General features: G+C 37.1%; 2 protein-coding genes and 1 long non-coding RNA gene across 8 annotated transcripts in view; 1 reads left to right on the top strand and 2 right to left on the bottom strand.

Annotated features, from left to right (window-relative positions):
* The window catches only part of slc35f3a (solute carrier family 35 member F3a), a 21,874-nt gene extending 8,690 nt beyond the window's left edge, over positions 1-13,184 (bottom strand). For 2 of the 6 annotated variants that reach the window (XM_048170094.1, XM_048170090.1), the window contains exons 1-7: positions 12,589-12,874; positions 12,305-12,519; positions 5,154-5,499; positions 2,587-2,806; positions 2,343-2,468; positions 2,012-2,204; positions 1,818-1,907 (exon numbers count right to left, since the gene is read on the bottom strand). In XM_048170094.1, coding sequence (XP_048026051.1) covers positions 1,818-1,907; positions 2,012-2,204; positions 2,343-2,468; positions 2,587-2,806; positions 5,154-5,499; positions 12,305-12,519; positions 12,589-12,752 — 1,354 coding nt within the window. In that variant the 5' untranslated portion in view covers positions 12,753-12,874. The other 4 variants (XM_048170091.1, XM_048170092.1, XM_048170093.1 and 1 more) reach the window with 4 other exon arrangements.
* Positions 9,637-21,220, top strand: LOC125255116. The gene is made up of 3 exons (XR_007181834.1): positions 9,637-9,806; positions 18,156-18,236; positions 20,924-21,220. It is a non-coding gene; the product is annotated as an uncharacterized LOC125255116 (long non-coding RNA).
* On the bottom strand, positions 18,927-24,399 carry kcnk1a (potassium channel, subfamily K, member 1a). The gene is made up of 3 exons (XM_048170098.1): positions 23,837-24,399; positions 22,089-22,484; positions 18,927-21,015 (listed from the first exon to the last, which is right to left on the bottom strand). Exons 1-3 carry the CDS (start codon positions 24,189-24,191, stop codon positions 20,750-20,752), a joined length of 1,017 nt encoding a protein of 338 aa, XP_048026055.1. The 5' UTR covers positions 24,192-24,399; the 3' UTR covers positions 18,927-20,749.
* Between the last annotated feature and the right edge of the window lie 718 nt (positions 24,400-25,117).

Genomic DNA, 25,117 nt, shown 5'->3' on the forward strand with positions numbered 1-25,117 from the left:
ATTTGTTTAAAAGACCTCCGAAGAACAGGCGAATCTCAACATAACACTGACTGTTACGTAACAGTCGGGGTGTACGCCCCCAATATTTGCATATGCCAGCTCCATGATCAAGGCATTAGACAAGGGCAGAACGTCTGGATCTGCACAGCTGAATCATCAGACTAGGTAAGCAAGCAAGAACAATAATAAAAAATGGCAGATGGAGCAATAATAACTGACATGATCCATGATAACATGATATTTTTAGTGATATTTGTGAATTGTCTTTCTAAATGTTTCGTTAGCATGTTGCTAATGTACTGTTAAATGTGGTTAAAGTTACCATCGTTTATTACTGTATTCACGGAGACAAGAGAGCCGTCGCTATTTTCATTTTTAAACACTTGCAGTCTGTATAATGCATAAACACAACTTCATTCTTTATAAATCTCTCCAACAGTGTGTAATGTTAGCTTTAGCCACGGAGCACAGCTTCAAACTCATTCAGAATCAAATGTAATACATCCAAATAAATACTATACTTACATGATCCGATGTATGCAAGCAGCATGCATGACGAACATCTTGTAAAGATCCATTTTGAGGGTTATATTAGCTGTGTAATCTGTGTTTATGCTGTTCAAGGCAAGCACGAGCTCCGGGGGAGGGGGAGCACAAGAATTAAAGGGGCCGCAACCTATATATCGGTGCATAGTTAATGATGCCCCAAAATAGGCAGTTAAAAAAATTAATTAAAAAAAATCTATGGGTATTTTGTATTTTGAGCTGAAACTTCACAGACACATTCAGGGGACACCTTAGACTTATATTACATCTTTTAAAAAGAAGTTCTAGGGCACCTTTAAGCAGCACAACTCTTTTCAACACTGATAATAATAAGAAATATTTCTTGATGAAATCAGAGAGGTTTTTATCTCCCATAGAAAGCAACGAAATTAACACATTCATGTCCAGAGAAGTAATAAAGAATGTTAAGACCAGAAAGACAACAAAAATAATGACTTTATTCAACAAATTCTTCTCTACCCTTTCAGTCTCCTATGCAGTTGAAGAAGTGAACACAGTATAGAGCTTCTTTGTTTACGTCCGAACGCCGGCTCAGTATTGGCCGATCCTGTGCATGAGCAGCACGCGTGTGATGCTGATGCAGGAACCGGCCAATACTGAGTGTGCGTTCTGGCATAGAACCTGGAAGCTCTGCAATGTGTCTGCAACGTAAACTGCATAGGAGAATGACAGGGTAAAATTGTTGAAAATTGTTGAATAAAGTCATTATTATTTTTGCACACAAAAAGTATTCTCGATGCCACTGTAGTCACATTGACTATTTTAACAATGTCTTACTACTCTGGACCTTGAATGAGGTAATTTTGTTGCTTTCTATGGGAGATAAAAAAAAAAACCTCTTGGATTTCATCAAAAATATCTTAATTTGTGTTCTGAAGATGAACGAAGTTCTTACGGGTTTGGAACGACATGAGGGTTAGTAATTAATAACAGAAACTAAACCTATGAGTACCAAATCAGCATATTAGAATGATTTCTAAAAGATCATGTGACACAGAAGACTGGAATAATGATGCTGACTGTTCAGCTTTGCCATCACAGGAATAAATTACATTTAAAAAAAAAACATATCAAAATAGAAAACAGTTCTTTTAAATTGTAATATATTTTCACAAACTGTACAAATGAGATTTTAAAGCAGAGATTTTCGGGAAAACTGAATAAATTAAATTTCAATATATATTTAGTCAATTTTATGCTTTATGTTTTTAAAGGTTATGATGTCATTTTAAAAACAACAAGTGACTCACCAGCATTGACAGGAACACTGAGGACAACGCCCAGAGAAATCAGAGTAGGAAGTGTTATCAGAACACCAAAATTCAAGAGGAAGTTGAACACTAAGGGGGCAACCAAAGAAAAATCAACATTGCTAATAATTTTAAGGGAAGATGGCAATTTGAGTACATAAGAGAAGCTTGTGTATTTGTGTCCATCGTCTTACCCAGAAGAAGAGCGGACATGCCACAGATGCTTGGCCATGGCAAATCTCTAGGTGAAACAAAGTCCTCGGCCCCCGTGAGAAGCAGGATTAGAGGTACAGCGCTAATGAAGACCAAATTAGCTCCGCCGAGGACTGTAAGATACACAGCTGCTTCACCCAGCTTTGCACTACCCAGAACAAGCTTGAACAGAACCTGAAAAATCATTATGAATACATCTTTACAGCTAAAAAGAGAATGAAATAATTACATGTTCATTTGAAACACAGGTCAATGGTGTATGACAATCTAAGATGTGTTTGTTGTGCTACAGTATATATAATCCTCTCTTACTTTGTATATAGCTGCTGTTGATGCAGATGCAACCACAAGGGAGATGCCAATAACAGAATGGCTGTGGAAACCATCGGCATATGTCATCATAACAATGCCCCCAATGGCTAAAATGGCCGCTACAATCTGTGATCAAACAGAATACAGAAAAACTGTTTAGGAAAATCCAGAGTAGACTCTAAATTACAACAGTATAGTCACTATAAAAGCATTTTATATAACAATTTATACATCATAGACTCACCCGCACTCCCATGAAGCGATCCCGCAGGACAATCCAGGATATTAGGAAGACAAAGGCACGACTACAGCAGAAAAGGGCACAGGCATCAGTGGCGGGGATTCTGCGAAGGCCTTGCAGGTAAAGGTAGCTGGTGAGAGTATACAGCACTCCAAAAGGGGCCACGCGAGAAAGCAGCATTCTCAGAGACAGCCCGTCATCTCCCAAGAACTGACAACACTCTCTAATGTGAAACCACACACATGAAAATAATGTATCATACCATCATTTATCATTCTACCATTTACAATATGCTTTTTTGTAACATAGATAGACAATTGTTTGTGCACACCTGACTGAGCATACATTCCTGATCTTAAATATGTTTGAACTAAAATCTTATGCTTAATTGCTTAAAAAAAGACGCTTACATTGTGCCTTTGTACAAATTTCTTAACAAATTACACAAAATAACACACGCACAAACATACATACACACACACATATATATATATATATATATATATATATATATTTTTTTTTTTTTTTTTTTTTTTTGGACTGTAAAGTGAAGGAAAAGCAGCAAACAAGTGACCAACATATGCCATCATTTAAAGGTGCCCTAGAATTAAATATTGAATTTATATTGGCATAGTTGAATAACAAGAGTTCAGTATATGGAAAAGACATACACTGAGTTTCAAACTCCATTGTTTCCTCCTTCTTATATAAATCTCATTTGTTTAAAAGACCTCCGAAGAACAGGCGAATCTCAACATAACACCGACTGTTACGTAACAGTCGGGGTGTATGCCCCCAATATTTGCATATGCCAGCCCATGATCAAGCATTAGACAAGGGCAGAACGTCTGGATGTGCACAGCTGAATCATCAGGCTAGGTAAGCAAGCAAGAACAACAGCGAAAAATGGCAGATGGAGCAATAATAACTGACATGATCCATGATAACATGATATTTTTAGTGATATTTGTGAATTGTCTTTCTAAATGTTTCGTTAGCATGTTGCTAATGTACTGTTAAATGTGGTTAAAGTTACCATTGTTTATTACTGTATTCACGGAGACAAGAGAGCCGTAGCTATTTTCATTTTTAAACACTTGCAGTCTGTATAATTCATAAACACAACTTCATTCTTTATAAATCTCTCCAACAGTGTGTAATGTTAGCTTTAGCCACGGAGCATAGCCTCAAACTCATTCAGAATCAAATGTAATACATCCAAATAAATACTATACTTACATGATCCGATGTATGCAAGCAGTATGCATGACGAACATCTTGTAAAGATCCATTTTGAGGGTTATATTAGCTATGTAAACTGTGTTTATGCTGTTCAAGGCAAGCGCGAGCTCCGGGGGAGGGGGAGCACGAGAATTAAAGGGGCCGCAACCTATATATCGGTGCATAGTTAATGATGCCCCAAAATAGACAGTTAAAAAAATTAATTAAAAAAAATCTATGGGGTATTTTGAGCTGAAACTTCACAGACACATTCAGGGGACACCTTAGACTTATATTACAAAAAGAAGTTCTAGGGCACCTTTAAAAGTTTGAACATTGAACTTTCTATCCATCAAAGAATCCTGAAAAAATGTATCATGGTTTCCACAAAAATATTAAGCAGTACAACTGTTTTCAACATTAATAATAATACAAAATGTTTATTTGGCACCAAATTAGCATATTAGAATGTTTTTTGAAGGATCATGTGATACGGAAGACTAGAGTAATGGCTGTTGAAAATTTACATTTTGAAATATATTAAAATGACAACAGCTATTTTAAATTATAATACTATTTTCTGTATTCAATTTAATCACAGCTATTTTAAATTGTAATAATGTAATACTATATTACTGTTTTTACTGTATTTTTGATCAAATAAATGCAGCATTGGTAAGCTTTTATTGCTAATACTGCCATAACCATCATTAAATAATTGCAATAAACTGCCAAAATTTGGGGGGGGGAAATAATAATACAATAGTATTATAGTATAGTAAACTAAAAAGACAAGGAAAATCATTTCGGAGGTGGAGCAAGCAATTCTATTTTTAAGATTACAAAGACAAACACTTTTTCTTTCTTGAGCGCAATAAGCACAATAAGATGTGCACATTGATAACGTGTTAATAAATATATTTTGATTTCATGATGACTTTAAGAAGAAGAACAAGTTCTAAAACATGATAAAACCAACAACCCAATTTAGAAATAATTAGATAATGTTAAATTACACCTACTTTCAAAAGTGCTGCTCAGTACAAAAGATTAAACCTTTAAAAAATTCTGTTGTGCTGAACTCATGAAAAGGACAAAAATGTCATGGGACATTGTTAAGAAAATGAGGTTAAGGTCAAGTCCTCTATCTGAGCAGCCCGGCCCAGCAGAACTGCAAAGTCAACAGTCGCTCTGGTTCTGCAAGCCAAATTGAGGTGTCTGCATAAATCCAAAATATTACACAGTGCAGCACTTTTGCAAACACTTTTCATTTTGAAACTCAGTGAAGTTTTGTAAGTCACAGAATCAGAAAGATCTCTTTGCATGAAAGGAAACACAACCTGTCTCACCTGAAGCGCTGTCTGGGGGTCTGTCTGTCCTTGCTACAGCACAGGTGACCCAGGTAGTAAAGCGGGAAGATGGCACAATTCCAGGAGGTGGAGAACCAAGTGAGGGTGAACGGGACATTCAAGTGCCTGACGGTTATTTTGGCCAACTGAGTGCAGCCTGACCAAGATGCGCAGATGCAGATCACCATAGTAACACCCCACAGTGCTCTGCGCAGGTGGACTGCAATCATACGCAAACAACAGCGGAGCCTCTGCAGCCTGTTCACACAATCTGATTTGACTGTTCCTGTAGCAGACTGGCCATCTACCTTCACTTCCACCTTCTCACTGCTGGATCGGTCCTCCCCTGCAGATACAGACAACATAATTGCATAATACAAAGTTATAAGAATAGCCACAGGCATTTAACTGTACTGTACTGACAGTTCTTTTCTTTCAGCAATAAACTTTCATGCTGTACTATGGGGAAATTTGCATAACAAAGCTGAAATGCAGTACATAAAATATATATCATCATTTCTGAACTGTAACTTTAACTCAAATCAAGTAATGTTTCAACAAAAACCTGGTACCTGACAGCAGGAATCAAGCAAAGTTTGAGGTTGGTAAGAATTTTTATGTTTTTTAAAAGAAGCTTCTAATGGTCTCCAAGGCTGCATTTATTTGATTTAAAAAGATGGAAAAACAGTAATACAGTAAAATATTATTACAATTTAAAATAACTGTTTCCTATTTTAATATATTTTAAAATGTAATTTATTCCTGCGATGGCAAAGCTGAATTTTCAGCATCATTACTCCAGTCTTCAGTGTCACATGATCCTTATGATATGCTGATTTGGTGCTCAAGAAACATGACTTATTATCAATGTTGAAAACATTTGTGCTGCTTAAGGATTATTTGATGAATAGAAAGATAAAAAGAAAAGCATTTATATGAAATATAAATCTTTTGTAACATTATAAATGCATTTACTGTCACTTTTGATCAATTTAAAGGTGCCATCGAATTGAAAATTGAATTTATCTTGGCATAGTTAAATAACAAGAGTTCAGTACATGGAAATGACATACAGTGAGTCTCAAACTCCATTGTTTCCTCCTTCTTATATCAATCTCATATGTTTAAAAGACCTCCGAAGAACAGGCGAATCTCAACATAACACCGACTGTTACGTAACAGTCAGGGTGTACGCCCCCAATATTTGCATATGCCAGCCCATGATCGAGGCATTACACAAGGGCAGCCAGTATTAACGTCTGGATCTGTGCACAGCTGAATCATCAGGCTAGGTAAGCAAGCAAGAACAACAGCGAAAAATGGCAGATGGAGCAATAATAACTGACATGATCCATGATAAGATAACATGATATTTTTAGTGATATTTGTAAATTGTCTTTCTAAATGTTTCATTAGCATGTTGCTAATGTACTGTTAAATGAGGTTAAAGTTACCATCGTTTATTACTGTATTCACGGAGACAAGAGAGCCGTCGCTATTTTCATTATTAAACACTTGCAGTCTGTATAATTCATAAACACAACTTCATTCTTTATAAATCTCTCCAACAGTGTAGCATTAGCCGTTAGCCACAGAGCACCATCAAACTCATTCAGAATCAAATGTAAACATCCAAATAAATACCATACTTACGCGATTAGACATGTTGCATGATGAACACTATGTAAAGATCCATTTCGAGGGTTATATTAGGTGTGTGAAATTTGTTTATGCTGTTTAAGGCAAGCGCGAGCTCCGTGGGCGGGGAGCGTGAGCATTTAAAGGGGCCGCAGCCTAAATCGGCTCATATTTAATGATGCCCCAAAATAGGCAGTTAAAAAAATTAATTAAAAAAAAATCTATGGGGTATTTTGAGCTGAAACTTCACAGACACATTCAGGGGACACCTTAGACTTATATTACATCTTTTAAAAAGACATTCTACGGCACCTTTAATGCATCTTTGCAGAATATACAAGTATTAATTTAAAGAAAACACATCTTACTTAGCTTAAACTTTTAAATGGTACTGTATAAGGGAGATATACTGGTTCTCTACAATTGGGAGATATAGAGTTACAGCTATAAGAAATACTGTAAAGTCACACCTGTGTAATATAGTATAGAAAATATAGTAAGAAAAAGTCAATTTCTTTTTACTCTGGGATTGAAACCTCTATATTTGTGGCATGATGTAATTTACAATACCACATAAATTATTTTTGACCTGTCCTTAGGCTTTTTTAAAGTATAAGACATGATTATAAAACATTATAAAACAAGATACAAGATACAAGAACAGATAACAAGAAGCAATACACAAGATCATCAAATGTATTGCTGTCCAGGGTACTGAAGCTGTAACATTGTTTCTAGAAAACCATTAATTGTATTACAAGGCATTTAATTTCTGCTTTATATACCATACTTTTGTCCTCATGGCCTTTAGGAAGACATTTAGTACACTGTCCAGGACCAGCCAGGTCTGAAGGACAGAACTGTCAATGCAAGGAGGACAAGGAGGCAGATAGACTGTCCTCAAGAAGCAGTTGGTCAACAGAACAAATGTGACCTTATTGGTGAATCTTTGTTGATCCTGGAACAACATTTACAATCAACCAGATTTGAGGGACAAGTTTACAGTTTATGTCAAGTTTAAGCTTACAGCCAGGGTTAGGTGCTTCTACATCAGTGTAATTCACTTATCATTTCCCTCTGATTTTAGGAATAAGTTATGGATAGGGTTAGGTTTAGGGGTAATTTTCAGACAGAAATGCTGTTATAATTGTTATAACTTAGCAAAATCATGGTGACCCTCATTATATTAGCCACACCATGGACCAAACTATGGGACAGATAATGTCATACGAGTGCCAGCTCAGTGCAGCACACATTGACCCTGGTATTATGAGGTGATGCTAGAGTGGTTAATGATTGGGCCTTTAAATGATAATCCAATGATTCAAAAACCAAATATATTGGCAATCTATTAACTAAAAACAGTTGCTAGAGGTGTGAATGGTTGGGGTGGGGGGTGTCAAGACAATGCCACCACATCTACCAAACATGAGCTTGAGGAAACATTCTCACTCTATTAAGTTTTAAAGATGCTTTGCTGCATCACTTCGATTAAATTAGATCTGCTCACTTCAAATGCTCTAAACGGTGGGATCGCAGCTTATATTCTCAGGGGTTAGAGGTCTCATCAGCTTTAGGGTTAATTAAAGGAGCTGCTGTGGTACGCTTCAATGACTACATGCAGGAGAGTGTAGAGATAACTGCGCAACAAAGACATGACGGTGCATGGGTTATTAATTAACTAGAACTACTAAAAACTTATTTCAGTTAATTTGCCAAGACAACATTTCTCATTTCATTTAGTTTAACTTGATGTACTAAAATAACAAAAACTAAAATTAATAAAAACTAGACATAAAAAAAAAAAATACAAAAACACATAACAAAGTTACTAAAATTTTAACTAAAATCAAAATGTAAATTATATGATGCAGTGAGTGGAGGAATGGAAATGAGAATTGAGAGAGACCTCGTCTGGCCCTGATGACTCAGCAAATCTGGGCTCTGACTCAGTTACCTTCTTATGCATAGAAGAATCACTGCCAGAGCGGCACATCATAACTCAGGTTATGATGACCTAAAAATTGCATTTTGTTTTTTTATTGAGTACAGAAAGTAACAGAAAGTTGTCTTTAAATGATTCAGCTGTTTTTTTTTCAAATAGGTGATAGATTTTTTTGCTTGTGCCTGTGTCAACACTATTCTTAAGAAATGATGAAATGTTTGTGCGTGGGGTTGCAGAGGAGCTCAGATAGATGTAGGGGTGTGAAGCTGGACTCTGATTGATGTGTTTGTTTACACCATAGAGCAAAGATGTTCACCTATCATGTAAAAAAACATCTATCAAACTCACAGACTGGACAAACAGCTGAACAGCAAGAAGAAACAGTCCTCGCTTGAAACTTTAAACCTTTAACAAGGACTTACTACATAATGCATGTATAATGCAATATAATGACATACATGTAATACTGTTTTGATTCTCTACATAGGATATAAGATAAGGGTAAAGAGCTATAACTGTAACTATATGAATTAGAGTTCTACAAACTGAAGTTGTGAAAGTCTTTTCTTCTCTATTGTGATGTATATCCGAGTGAAACAGCTTCTCAAACAAGTAGATGTAAGTTTAAAGTATCCTTATAATATTGTTTACATCTAGCATTTGAAATTGTACATTGTAATTGTTTTGTTATTTCTTTAATAATAATAATAATAATAATAATAATAATAATAATAATAAAAAGTTAAATGTAAGGCATGGCTTGATTTTGTCCATCGGGAATAGAGTGGCTCAGGTACGACATCACTTTATAGGCCAAAACGCAGAAACGAGTTAGCATTTTAGCACTTCCGGTTCCATCATACCAAAGTCAATGGGTTTTTTTAAATGGGAAATAAGGTCTGTGGTGAACACAAGCTCACATTTTATTCTACGACATAAAATAGGCCAACTTCACCCCACTCAAGATTTTTTAAAAGCTGTTACATGTCTTGAAAAAGGCGGTTGCTAACAAGTGGCTAAACAGGACTACAGAGGCTGTCGACGACATTAAACATCATCAAACCGAACAGGTAAGCTCAGTCTGCTTTTACAGCCTTGTTATGCTTATAATTGTGCACTTATAAACTATTCTAACTCAAACGTTTTGGGAAAATATCTTTATATAGAGAATACGAACCGACGTCACGCCTCGTTGCATGCCGGGGCGGCGCCGCCATTTTGACAGGATCGCCCTCTATTACTCGTACTGAAATTAATACGGATTCTTGTTTACCTTTTGTTTTGTTTCTGCCATTAAGTGGAACGTTAACATTTTTAATGGTATCGTTTGCAGGGAATAGAAGCTATTTTATCGCGTCGCATGATCATTTTATTTATTTTTCACTGAAGTTTTGTAGAATTTCGTTTACAATGTTGATCTGTTTACCGTGTCGCACGCTGGACGCTCACCACTGCTTCAGCCATCGTATGAATATCCAAATAAATCTATGTGATCAACACACTGAGAAAAGTCGATTCATTTATATGTTGGAAACGTTTAAATGGTGCTTAAACGAGCATACTGAGTAGGCCTACAACTGTTGTCATTGTAATCCCCCTTTTCCACGATCACGGATGAGGAGAATCAGAGATTATGGGTCAAATTCAGCGGACACGAACACAATGTATTTTTATATTTATTTTAACAAATGACAACCACACTAAGCAGTTTCATACCTTTATAAAAAACGTTATGAAGAAAATGTATAAAATGCTTGCATTTTAAGTGATACTGAAAGTTTATATTTTGGTCTCATCCGTTTTTCAGCATGTGCTTTATTTGTAAATAGAATCTGGTCTCTTTAATATCAGTCTAAGTGCATTAAGCCTTTTCTTGAGAGGACACGAGAGGAAACCCTTTTTATAAACGTGTTGCGTTCATATTTTGGGCTCATTTGCGTATCTCCACGCAGTATGCTTTAATAAATATACAGAATTGTTTGTTTGTCACATGAAGCGTTTTCAAGTTCTGCTAATTCACGAGCGCAGTGAGAGTCAGACTTGCAAAGGTAATGTTAATTATTAAACCAAACGAAATCAAAACATTCAAAAACACTTAGCAATGTGATTCTTTTATTGAGTGATAAGCAGTGGGTTTAATCAGTGCAATTATGAATAGATTTGCCATCCGGCGTCTTCTCGTCATCTCCTCGACTTGGTGTTCCCTTGGTGTTTTTACACGTAGAAAAGGCGAAAAAACGTTTTTCACTGTCTTGTTTTCTCTCAGAACGATGATCTGAGTTACTATCACAATTATCGATGCAGCATTAATGACATACAATGGTGACATTTTTCACAATCATGACAGAAAACAAATTACTGCACTAAACTCAATAATGGAAAGGCTGCGCGATCCTGTCAAGATGGCGAATAAACAAAGAAGTTACCCAGAACTCAATGCGGCGTGACGTCAGATTCGTATTCTCTATAAAAACTGACCGTGTGTCTCAATCAGCTCCCTAGTTCAGTAGTCAGGGCACTGATCAGGGAATCAGCCGCATTCACTTTCATGATATACTGATTCACGACCTAGGGAACTAGGGAGCTGATTGAGACGCAGGGTGAAAGAGTTGTCGGAAGCTAGTGGCGGTGACGTCGAACTTGTGCGACAGTGGTGTAGTTCATTACCTTTAGCTTTTTACTTCTGGCAACTGCATTTAAGCTTCAAAATTCATAAAAGTTGTGTTCATCTGTGAAAATTATCATTATGGACAAAACGTGCAAGTATAATAAACTTTTGTTGATCACAGAGCCTATGGAAAAATCCATTTGGGTTTTTGTTGAGAGAACCAGTGTGATGCTAACTGCCAATTAGCCTACAAAGTGAAGTTAGCATTTTAGCACTTCCGGTTCCATCATACCAAAGTCAATAGGTGCGTCCCAATTCGCGTACTTGTGCACTATTCTATGAGTGCAGTAGTGCGTTCACACTGAAAATTCCAAAAAGAAAAAGTGCACTTTAAATACCCGGATGATGCACTAAATTAACGGAAAAAACATAGACAGTAAAAGAAACGAAGTGTGGAATGTTGGACACTTCGTGCACTCAACTGTCGCAGCTTTAATTACGTAGCGGAGGGGAAGGGAGGATCGGACTCCGTTAAATGACAAAATAACCTTATACAATTCACGCAATACATGGATGAGTGCATAGTGCACAAGTACATAGTGTATAAGTGCATAGTGTATAGTGCGTCATTTGGGACGCAACTAATGGGTTTTTTTTTTTTAAATGGGAACCTGCACCACTATTGATTGAGTGACAGGCTGTCCCGCCCTCGCGCCAGTAAACACATCATCAGAGAAAAGATGTCATTGCAAGTGGGAGGAGAAGTTATTTTGATTAAAGATGTCCATGAATTAAATAATAATAATAATGTGCACGGATAAGTCATTTATAATAAATACTGCAATATTCCATTAAAAAAAAATGTCGGCTATTTTGAGTTCAAGGTGACTTGAACACATAATATTCCTTCAAGTCTTTACCTAACTCAAACACAAGTATGAATCAAGGGTACTAAGTTACCTCTGATAGATTCGTTCCAGGGCTCATAGCCATAGTAACCAGTGATCCTCAGAATCCGCTCTTCTATGGACGCGTTGTTGATGTACTCGACCGATCTCGATGACTTCAATGCTTCATTTAGTTCTTCATCAATGACGAGGGATTTCAGCTGTCTGATCTGAGGACTGATGTCTGACAATCGGCGCGGACTCATGTCTGAAGGCTTTATCATTCCCCTGAAGTTAAAGAAGAGACATCAGAACACAGTGGATCTCAGCGGAAATGTAGTGCTTAGAAGAACCAACCTGCATGTAAACACACCGTCAACACTCCAAATTAGAATCACGACACAACGCAATACGACAAAATGCTGCCAATCAATGAAACTGTGCAAAACTGCGAGCGCGCGCGTTCGCGACAGACAGAACTTGCCGTTGCGCTGAATAGTGTAAACTTGTTTATGGTACATATCATTGCAAGCTAGACGAATGCATTGATGAATGCATGAAGAATGTATTTAAATTCAATGAGCACTTCGTGCGCACGCGCTCGTTTTGAAGCCTCTCATATTTATTCGCCAAGAAATGTATAACTCACTCTGAGACTGAGACAGAGAAGTTCTGTTTCATACGGCACTCTGATGAGCCCATTTTAAGAAGCAATTAAAGAATCAAGCATTTAGAAATCGTGATTGTCCAAGGTAAATAGTCAAAAGGAGATCCATGGCGTTAAGCTGGAGCTTCACTGCTGTATGAAGACACGACCACCTGTGAACGCAGTGCGCCTGCGCAGACCCAAAATTCTTATAAATTATGAGCTTCTAATCCACCCATATGGATGTTTTTCATCTTTTATGGATGAGTTTACCCCTGTGGACCACCGATAAACTCTCTTAAAACACACTTTTCAGACTCACACTAATTTATTTAATTTGGTTACTAACAATGTATAATAGTGCATGTGCATACATAAAGGAATTGTGTAATCGTTATTTTTTGGAATAAAATGGCAGACTGAATGCTAATTTCATAGATAGTATGTATGTATATTAATACACACAAATAGGCTATATTTTGCATTATTTGCACACAAAAAAAAAAATAAAAATTTATAACCGCTGACTGACTGTAGTGTCAGTGTATTTTCCTTTGGGTGAACAGCTACATTGCAGCAAACACAGCAGCCCAGCACAGCCCATCTGTCTGGCACAGCAGAGATGCCAGTGCATGGCAGGGGGAAAAGAAGGAAACTGGCCAAGAGTAGATGAGGAAGGAAGTGGCTCTTGGAGGGTGGTAAGCTACCCAGGAAGACAACATTGCAGGCAAAGACCGATCCCATACCCATATGTATATCATACATGCTCATAATATGCATAATTATTACATTTCTAGGATGTTGTGGGTGGTTACCAGGGTGTTGCTATGCGGTTGCTAAGGCATTCTGACTGGGTATTAGCATATGTTTTGTGTGTTACTAACACTCTGGTCCCAACAAACAGCTGGAGTCAATATAATGTCCGTTTAATCTTTCGGTGTAAAGATTTTTTTACCTTCAAAGGTACAGATTTTTTACCTTAATTTTATTGTCCACCAGAAAAAAAAAAAATCTTAAATCTGATTGCTAAGAAAGTGCATAGCAGCAATATTTTATCATCGAACCAGACGATTTGAGAACTCATTCATGTCTGTAACACAAACGTTGCAGAACGGAAGTTACATGCCAAAGTTTAATGCAACGTCCAATCTTTCACATCTATTAAATATGAGCAATTTTAATAGTGATGCCGATCTTAGCAAGCACCATGAATATGTTAATTTTCACATATACAGCAGGCTACATGTAGACTATGTTAGTTCATAAATACATAATTTTATTAAAAAGGTTCCACATTTTTTCACTATAGTTTATGGCATTTTTCATTGCTGCTGTTTAAAAACATTAAGTTATTTTGTTGCACTTTACCATAAAGTCTCATTAGTTAATTCATTATCTAACTAACCATGCATAATGCTTAAACTAACTATCAGCAATATAATTTTTAAATCATTTATGAATCTTTTTTTTAATATTAGTAAACATCTAATTGTTTGTTCATTGTTCAGAGTGCATAACTAATACAACTTTTGATTTTAAAAATGCATTAGAAAATGTTGAATTGAATTAGTGTTAGCAATTGAAACCTTATTGTAAAGTGTTACCATTTATTTTAGCAAATTTAACAAAGACATATAACCAGTTTTATATTTCACATGAACATAATTGCAACCTGTAAAATGGCTGCTTGTTATAAAAATGTTTTAAAGCCAGATTTCTAAATTAAATTGCAGAAAGAATAGCAAGACTTTAAGACATTAAGTTGAGGATTAAAAGATCTATGCTGGTAATCAAAGCTGTCTTAATAAAACACCTTAAAAGCATCATTATGCAATTTTATCATTAAATTGTCACTCAGATTAGATTTTCAGCACTTAATCAAATGTAAAAGTTTTTACCTGTCTTCCTGAGAACACAGTAGTACACAGGGTGTTGAAGTTTCTTCCTCTTTCTGCATTGCGCCGGCACATCATGTGTGGGGATCTTTTCCCTGCAGTGTGGCAGCTTCACGGTCCACAGCCAGGTTTTGAAAGATGGCTAACAGTGGGGGTGTGAGCCTCGGTGTGTGTGTGTGTGTCTGTATGTGAAGAGGAGTTCATTGTAACTGGTTGGCACCTATCGATCGGAAGAGCCGTCTCCACCCCACACAAGCCACAGTCAGGAGACCTGTGCTTAGCTAAGCAAAAACATCTGACAGCGCCGTCAATACCCTCCCGACACCTTCCGTTGGAGAACGCCGTGGGGAGAAGCCATGAGGTCTGCATACGCTTAACTCAAAATTGAGCTTGGCACACACTGTAGCGAGACCTGACATCTAATAAGGCAGACTGGCTTGGATAAATACAGACCATGGGAGAGAGAGTTTAATTGAAAAATCTTGGGTGAGAACTATCGAAGCGCTCTGGTGGAGATCGTTCACATTTATCAAGGACAAACCAAAGGCAAAGTTAAAAGGAGACATTTATAAATAACAACTGCAGTATTCAATAGTTTGTTCTCTTCAAGGAGAACAGAAGGGTACGATGGGGTAAGATGCCAATTGGGGCAAGATGTTTTTTTTTTTTTGTTTTTTTTTAAGTGAAAAGATAAAATTAGACCCTTGGGGTAAGATGGCTCCCCCATGATTTGGCTCAGAAGGCCCAGAGTTGCATGCAGTTGTAATATTTATTGTAATTCATGGGGTTATATTCAGTAATTCCATTAGTTAAATTTAGACATCTTTGTTTCAGACATCTAACTTAAAGGGTTAGTTCACCCAAAAATGAAAATGAAGTCATTAATGACTCACCCTCATGTCGTTCCAAACCTGTAAGACCTTCGTTCATCTTCGGAACACAGTTTAAGATATTTTAGATTTAGTCCGAGAGCTTTCTGTCCCTCCATTGAAAATGTATGTACGGTATACTGTCCAGAAAGGTAATAAAAACATCATCAAAGTAGTCCATGTGACATCAGTGGGTTAGTTAGAAGTTTTTGAAGCATCAAAAATACATTTTGGTCCAAAAATAACAAAAACTATGACTTTATTCAGCATTGTATTCTCTTCCGTGTCTGTTGTCAATCCGGGTTCATGACTCCGCAGTGACGCTGCTGATGTAAGACGCTGTGGACGTGTTATCCGGTGCGCCCGAGCTTCGTTTACAGTCTGAGGGAGACGCACGCTGTATTCAAGCTTTTCTACATTGTTTGTATTTTGGTATTGCTATATTTTTAAAATGGTGCATAAGTGTGCATGTCGCGGATGTCCTAATTGCCAAAAACAACGACGAAAAAAGTGCATTACCAACACCAACAGATGAAAGGATTCAATGGAATCAATTCAATGGAAAGGATTCCGGAAGAGAATACAATGCTGAATAAAGTCGTATTTTTTGTTATTTTTGGACCTAAATGTATTTTAGATGCTTCAAAAACTTCTAACTAACCCACTGATGTCACATGGACTACTTTGATGATGTTTTTATTACCTTTCTGGACATGGACAGTCTACCGTACCTACACTTTCAATGGAGGGACAGAAAGCTCTCGGACTAAATCTAAAATATCTTAAACTGTGTTCCGAAGATGAACGGAGGTCTTACGGGTTTGGAACGACATGAGGGTGAGTCATTAAAGGATTAGTCCACTTTTAAATACACTTTTCCTGATAAATTTACTCACCCCCATGTCATCCAAGATGTTCATGTCTTTCTTTCGTCAGTCGAAAAGAAATGAAGGTTTTTGAGGAAAACATTCCAGGATTATTCTCCTTCCAGTGGATTTTAATGGCTACCAACAGGTTGAAGGTCAAAATTAGTTTCAGTGCAGCTTCAAGGGCTTTAAACGATACCAGATGAGTAATAAGGGTCTTATCTAGCGAATTGATCGGTCATTTTCGAAAAAAAATACAACCGTTTATACTTTATAAACAAAATATCGCCTTGAACATACTTTCCGCTTCCGCATTCTTCATAACGCTTACGCTGAATGTCCTACGCCTTCCCTATTCAAGTTACGGAAAAAACGAAACTGGCGCCGCGTTCGTTCCGTAAGTAGAATAGGGAAGGCGTAGAACATTCAACGTAAGCGTTATGAAGAATGCGGAAGCGGAAAGTACGTTCAAGGCTATATTTTGTTTTTTCTGAAAATGACCGATCGATTCGCTAGATAAGACCCTTATTACTCATCTGGTATCGTTTAAAGCCCTTGAAGCTGCACTGAAACTGTAATTTTGACCTTCAATCTGTTGGTAGCCATTGAAATCCACTGTAAGGAGAGAAATCCTGGAATGTTTTCCTCAAAAACCTTCATTTCTTTTCGACTGACGAAAGAAAGACATGAACATCTTGGATGACATGGGGGTGAGTAAATTTATCAGGAAAAGTGTATTTAAAAGTGGACTAATCCTTTAATGACATAATTTTCAATTTTGGGTAAACTAACCCTTTAAAAGAGTGAAATCATTCAAATTTAATTCATAGTGTTGCTGTTATGGCATATATTCAATTAAAAGTTAAGTTCACTCAAAAATGAAAATAATCCCATAATTTACTTATCCTCAAGCCATCCTCGGTGTATATGACTTTCTTCTTTCAGCCAAACACAATTAGAGTTATATTTAAAAAATATCCTGGCTCTTCCAAGCTTTATAATGGGAGTGAATGGTATCCTAGATTTTGAAGCCCAAAAGAAGCATATCCATCCATCATAAAAGTAATCCATACGGCTCCAGGGGGTTAATAAAGGCCTTCTGAAGCAAAGCGATGCATTTTTGTAAGAAAAATATCTGTTATTTTTATCAATATCAATGACAGTCATCCGCGTATTCACGAGAGAGTCGAGTTCCGGCAAAAGGGTGACCTCTGACCCAATGTATGACGTAGCTCCTCTTTTCTTATATTGAAATCCTCTGAAATTTCCTTTAAAAGTTCTCATTTTAGACTTCTAATTCCTGACCAGCATTTTGTTTTGCTCTATCCTCTGTGCTTCCGCATTCGTTAATACCTTCGTCATACGTCGGGTCAGAGGTCCCTTCTGCCGGACTCAATGCAGACGACTGGAGATTTTCTGAGAAAAAGATCCTTGTAATCTGAAAATGTCTAAAAATGTGTCTCCCCTGTCACAGATTGTTGATACAGTCCGAGATCTCAAATATAATATATATCAAATATTATTAATATTTTTTTTTTTCTTTTATATTATTTAAAAGTATTTGCTATAATATATCCATATTCATATTGAGGTGTGTACTTTTACAGTTTGTCAACAAATGTTTCAATTGTGCATATTTTCTCCTTAGGAATTTTAGGAGAAACATCTCATACTATGTCAATACCTACAGTACATGAAGCATACTGAGACCTCCATCAGTTTTCCTGAGGTATGGAAAAAAAAACTTAAATTGTCCTTTGAATGTTAATAGTGCATCAAAAACAATAAATCATTCTGAATACCAAATATACTCAAAAACAACATTTTCCCATGATATGAGGGAACTATTTACTTTTGGAGAAACCCCTGAAATATAACCTCCTATATCACCTAGAAGCAAAATACATTGTCTATTAACAAACTCATTGTTCTCAACAATATCTTATGCTGTGATGATAATGAGTGTGACATTCAGATGAATGTCTAGGGGAACTCAAGAAGGTCATTTATAGTTTCACATGCTCTTAGCAGAGGACAACTTATTGAAATATGTCCTGTTCAAGTTTAACAAGCTGAGCACAGCTGCGGGGCCTTGTTAACATAACCTCGGCTCAATTTCAGCACCACTGTTACAGGATGGCATCAAATTCACTTTCAAACAACAAAGTAAATATCTCTTTTAACAGCACTGAGCAGGCATCCTGATAGACTGTTAACAGACCGTACAGCTGCTCGGGTCCACAAAGCCTCTTCGCCCCCAGCAAGGTTTTAACACACTGATATAGCCTAGCAAAATAACCTAGGTAACCTCTGAGAGGTGGAGGAGATGAGTTTGGATTAATTTTAATATGTGTGCTGCAAGTATGTTGTGTATGTACAACATCTTGCTATTGGCTGAAGAATGGACACAATACATTCGTTATCTACAACCAGTTTATTCTGTTTTGTTAAAGTGCGTCTTGAAACATACAATAAATGCACAACTTTCAGCATTATTAGGCATGTGCAATAAAATTCGAAATATAAAACTGAAAACCATAAATTAATGATAAAATAAGATTTATTTCCTTCAGCAATATACCCAGTCGCACATAAGAGCATACTGATGCACTGATGTGACTTCTGTTCTTTGCTTACAATACAACAGTAATGGCACTCGATGCACTACAGCACCCTTAGGTGGTGGACAGTGCCTACTGCAACAAAAAGAATGGCTTCAGAAGAGCCAACATGACTAAAGGCAAAAAAATCCCTTCATTGGAGAAATTAATTATACAGCTTTTTGATTGTCTGATGCCTCTACTAAAAATATATTTTAAATTCCCTTTATGAGTTATGGAATGGTAGAAAAAAACTTCACCAGGGACCTGCCCATGTCCAAAAAAAAAAAGCAAAAAAAACACAAAAAAAAAAACACTAGGCATCGTACACTTGCAGACTTTGAATAGGGTTCAGGCTGGAATACACTACACAACCTTTACAGTAAACGATTGAGGATCAAACACTACAAGACTTTCAAGTTATGAACACAGAATTATGCACAATTGTGCGCCTTGTTGCTGACAAATGAAAACAATAGTTTGATAACATGTTTGATATCCTCTGACTGGATGGAATCATAGTCTGAAGCTAAAAAAATCTGCTCCTGTTATACACTATGTGATTTTCTGCTTAATCTCTCTACTGACTGCCTAAAATTGGTAAACTGGCTCAGACTTTTAAAATAAATGTTCTAAAAGGGTCACAGCAATGCCATAGAAGAACAATTTTAGTAGATAGTTCATAAAAGAACTGGTTTTTCTTAGTGTGAATAACATTTTAAAAATCTAAAAAACCTTTTCCCACTATAAAGAAACTTTTGTGCAGTGGAAAGTTTCCATGGATGTTAAAGGTTCTTTATGGAACCGTCAATGCCAATAAAGAACCTTTATTTTTAAGAGTGTAGCGTTGACTTGTCCAGACTGCAAATCGGGGGAAAATATGTACAAAAGATGAGTAGTATATTCCAGGCTTAAGCAATTCTTCAAATTATTATAACCAGAAAACATAATTTACATTATTATATAATACAGGACATGGATTCCTTTTAAGTCACCTAATAAGAAGAGTACATGGAATATGTACAGCTAGTCTATGACCACTTACCAGTTAACTATTTATTTTCAGAATTCATGGATGGATTTATCTTTTACATACACACACACACACACACACTGGTTTACTATCCTTGTGGGGACTCTCCACTGACGTAATGGTTTTTATACTGAACAAACTGTATATTCTATCCCCTTACACTAACCCCACCCCTAAACCTACCCATCACAGAAAATTTTCTGCATTTTAACATTTTCAAAAAAACTCATTCTATAAGCTTGTTTCCCCATGACACAAGTCTCCATGAGTCAATGTGCATTCAGGTTGAAGCCCCCAACAGGACAGAAAAACATGTGTACACACACACACACACACACACACACACACACCCTGGTAACAAAATGTTTTTCAGTTCAGTAGCTGAATGAAGAATGATGTCATCTGATATTATGTATTATCCTACGAACTCATACAATCATTTTCCACAGTACTCTAACTTACCTTCAGCCGGTGTTTCAAGTATTCATATCTATGGTAGGTTTCAGCTAACTTGACAGCAGAGTACACTAACAATACATTTACACTCTTAGTGGAGATGCTTCGCAAACATTAACGTGTCGGGTTCCAAAAATGGAATTTCAGGTTGCCTCAGTGGTCCATTGGTCCATTAGAGGTAGCAGTAGGTGAGGTGGAGACTATGTCATCAGGAAACAGATCAGTCTTATCCTCTCTAAATGAGGCTGCCTGGTCAGACACAGAAGCAAAGGAGAGGTGATCATGATCCACGATGTTAAGCTGGTCCTCTGTTTTTTGTTTCTTTAGGTAGAAGATCTTCCTGAGCTTCTTCAGGTGCTGAAGTTCACAGAAGGTTTCCAGAACCACCAACATCGCGATCAAGCCCAATATCAGATAGACTGTATAGGAGAAAGACAGATAGGGTTAAAGAGAGATGGAGAATGACCCTTGAGGGAGCTCTTTGTCTTTAGCAATTTAAGCTAAAGTTCAACCAAAGTTAAAAAAGCTAAAGTTCAAGTTTAAAGTTAAGCTAATCGTTTTATTGTCTCTAGCACATACACTACCGTTCTAATTTTTGGGAAATAAATTAATACTTTTATTCAGCAAGAATGTATTACATTTATCAAAAGTGACAGTAAAGACTTCTACATTGTTACAGAAAAAATATTCTATTGTTTTTAACATTAATAATAAGAAATGTTTCTTGAGCAACACATCGTCATAGTAGAATAATTTCTGAAGGATCATGTGACACAGAAGACTGGAGTAATGGCTGCTGAAAATTCAGCTTTGCCATCCCAGGAATAAATTGCATTTTAAAATATATTAAAATAGAAAATATATATAATAATATTTCACAATATTACAGTTTTATTGTATTTTTGATCAAATAATACAGCCTTGGTGAACATAACAGGCTTGAGGCTTCTTTCAAAAAACATTAAAGCGGAACTCAGTAAGATTTGCGAAGCTCCCCCTACAGGTTCCTTCAGTGAATCACACTGTCGTAAATACTCCAAGCGCAGCTCTGGACTACAACGACTACAACGCTCACCAGCGCAGTAGTTTTGCAAATACAGTACAAGAAATCTCGATGGAGGTGGGTAATTTTCGAAATTGTCTTATAAAGTCTTATAATATATACATTGTTTTTGAATTACCATAAAGCATTTTGTCACTCTCGCATGAACGTGAACATGAGGCAAGATTGTGTCGGGTCGGCGCAGCTCAACTTGCAAGTGCTGTTTTTTGGCGTAGACGTGCCAGAGGGGGTTAGTGCACGCCACAAACACATCACTACAAGTCAATTAACCATCGTAAGGACTATTTATGTTAAGTTACTTAGTTCTGCTTTAAACAAACATTCGCGATCCCAAGCTTTTGAACAGTAGTGCATGTGTGAATGTAGGAAAGTAAAATTAAAATGAAATGTACAATATATAACTCTGTACATCAATAATGATTCACTTACAGGTAATGCCCAATTTATAGAGTTCTCTGAACCTCTGGTGGTAGCCTTCTCCTGGTACATAGTCACCCAAGCCAATAGTACTAAGAGAGATGAAGCAGAAATAGAAGGACTCTAGGAAATTCCACTCCTCCTCCAGTACTGAGAAGATGATGGCAGGTATAAGGAAGAAGCAGGAGATGGTAATAATGGCCAGCAAGGAAGCGTGCAGGGCACCCAGCAGAGGTTTGGACATGCCCCAGCGCCGGTGCAGGTACTCCACGGGCCTGCGGGTACTGAACTCCATGATCCTCTGGACCACCGCAGTCAGGAACAGCAGGGTGAATGGGATTCCCACCACTGAGTAAATGATGCAGAAGGCCTTACCGCCATCCGACAGAGGAACGCTGTGGCCATACCCTGGAAAGAAAACACATAAAGCTCTTTGAAGAGGTCTTTTGTACATTCTGAGACAATCACATCAAGCATTTTACTCAGACAAACCAGTTAATTTGTGTTTTAAACACCTTCTTAATGACATAATGAAAGTCACCAGGAATGTCAAGGGTGTCACCTGTTGTAGTGCATAAATCCTGCTGGATTAAGTAACATAATCCTTGGAAACACAACACACACTGCATGCTTATCCTTCAGACACCCTTCAAAATCGCCCACAGATCATCCTCAGTGAATTACAAAACCACTAGAGCTCAACGGGGACTGTAAACATGAATATGCACTTGTTTTGCTGTATTTGTAAGAGTATCCTAATAAATATACCAAATACTCTAAAAATAGACTTGTGAGGATGGTCTTCCTCATTACTACAAAAAAATGGTCCCAAAGAACAACTTCTACTATTGCATTTCTTGTTTTATTTGTTGCTACTTTTATACTAATGTTTAATAAAGCATATTGAGCACTGACTGAAATTTTAAAGTTACTATCAGTAAAAATAATTAAACCAATTAGCAACTGCATGACACAGCTGGTCATTTGAAATGATGAAGCCCTTTAGAAAAAACTTGGTCTATGTGGAATAACACCCATTAAGTTTTTTCTAGAACACTTAAATGTTTTTATCTCATGTACTTAATTACATTTTGCAAAGTGTTGTTTATTTCTGTGTAAAACTAGCTTAATTAGCAAAAAAAATATTAAAGAATATGCTAAATAAAGTGTGTTTGTGAAAGATGAAAGTATGTAAACTCCCACTGTATCCTATTTTATTGTTGTTATTTTTCACCTTAACCTTTTGCAGGTTAAGAAAATATTGTATTTGCCTCCTTTTTTATCGTCTTGTTATATGTTAGTACAAGTATTTAATATATTGCAAATGTTAACAATCAGGCCTATAAAGCTTTGTTGACTTTTGACTATTTATGGAGGGAGGGAACCCATTATACATAGGCAGGTCTCTTTTCAAGAGTTATTTGCTTGTTTTAAGCATATTTTAGTACTTGCACAAATCTAAAAAGACTAGGCTGGGCTGTTTAACAAGAGCATCCAAGCTTGTCAGACATCACAGGCGTCAGCTATGATGCTTATATCACAGATCAGAGAGGACTGGTCGACCTTACAAAAATGACATCACTGTCCTGGCCTCTCTTCTGCCATTGAGCCTCTTAGGTAACAAATTGTGAAGAATGACAACATATGGTAAATTATATATGTATATAAATCAGCTGGGTTAGAATACAAAAAAAAAAAAAAAAAAAAAATTCCTATCAAGCATAGGCTATTAGTGTTGTCAAGAGAATGTTTGTGCTCACCTGTCGTGGAAAGCACAGTGCTGGCGAAGAAAAGTGCAGATGTGAAATCCCAGTTCCAGTTAGTCGTGGCATTATTGAGAACCGACACACCGTAATTACTCGCCTCTAACGCTCTGGCCAGAAACTCCTCCAGTCTTTCATCGGACAGACATTCATTATCCTCTAGAAACTGCTGCTTCACGGTCCGAAGCTCTCGTCGAAGCTCTTCTTCATACGGCAGTTCCACCGCGGAAAACACTAAAGCCCCGAATATCAGATACACCACATACGCCAGCACCAGGACCAAGAAATACCACGTAGACTTGTAACCTTCTATGACACGCACACACGAACTTCCCGATAGACACTGAAGCATTGTCTTGTCGGCAAAATAGGTGAAATAATTAATACAGGTAGTCCAATAACAGGAATACACTCGTTTCTTACAAATAAATAAACTCTTACAGCTGTCTTTTAGTTATAATTTCCCGTTTGCCTCCTGTCGGTATTGCGGAGCTGATGTGACGGACGACCAGGAGCGGCGTTTACTAATCGTACTATGCGAAAGGTTTTGTTAATATTCATGAATCTAACGTTCGCCTGTAGAAGGTAACAAGCAACGTCAGCGCTACCTAATTAATATTTATATATAAGCCTGTCACCATTGGAAGGTTGTCAACGGGCGTCAGTGTTACCTGATTAATATTCATAAGATAGCCTTCGCCGTAGTAGATTCATATTTTGCGTCAAGCTCATGACGTCTCGCCGCGCCTCACCTTACGCAGGTCAGCTCTGTTCATCACTTTTATCACGGCAGGGCGCACCCAGTAAGGTAAACCTAAGGAATTTGCCTCTAGAAGACAGAGACCAGTTAAGCAGCTGTCTCAAAGAGACCATATTATAAGAGAAAGCCCCATTAGAGTCTGCATCTGCTGGCTAGTGGGACAGTTTCTGTTACCTGGTATAACAGGTTTGACCAGGTGGTGGTTGGATGGTCTTATCATTGAAAAGTGACTTCAAACAAAAGTGTTGCTGGACCGTCCTCCTCCTGTTGTATCAAAAATCTTTGCTTGTATAGCCAAAACTCTTGTCTGGTTTCTGTAAGGGCAGTTGTGAGATGGTCTGTCTGCATTTCAGCTATATTTTAGTGACCTTTTCAGTCTACCATCTGATCAATAAATGTAAATGAAGTCGGAGTATCATATGATAGTATCATAAAAGTGGTCCATACAACTGTTTCATGTCTCTTGAAGCCATTAGCTGTACGACAAATAAAATATAGCCTAAAAGTCATTATAGTAA

The sequence above is a fragment of the Megalobrama amblycephala genome, linkage group LG20, assembly GCF_018812025.1.
Source record: "Megalobrama amblycephala isolate DHTTF-2021 linkage group LG20, ASM1881202v1, whole genome shotgun sequence".
NCBI lineage: Eukaryota > Metazoa > Chordata > Actinopteri > Cypriniformes > Xenocyprididae > Megalobrama > Megalobrama amblycephala.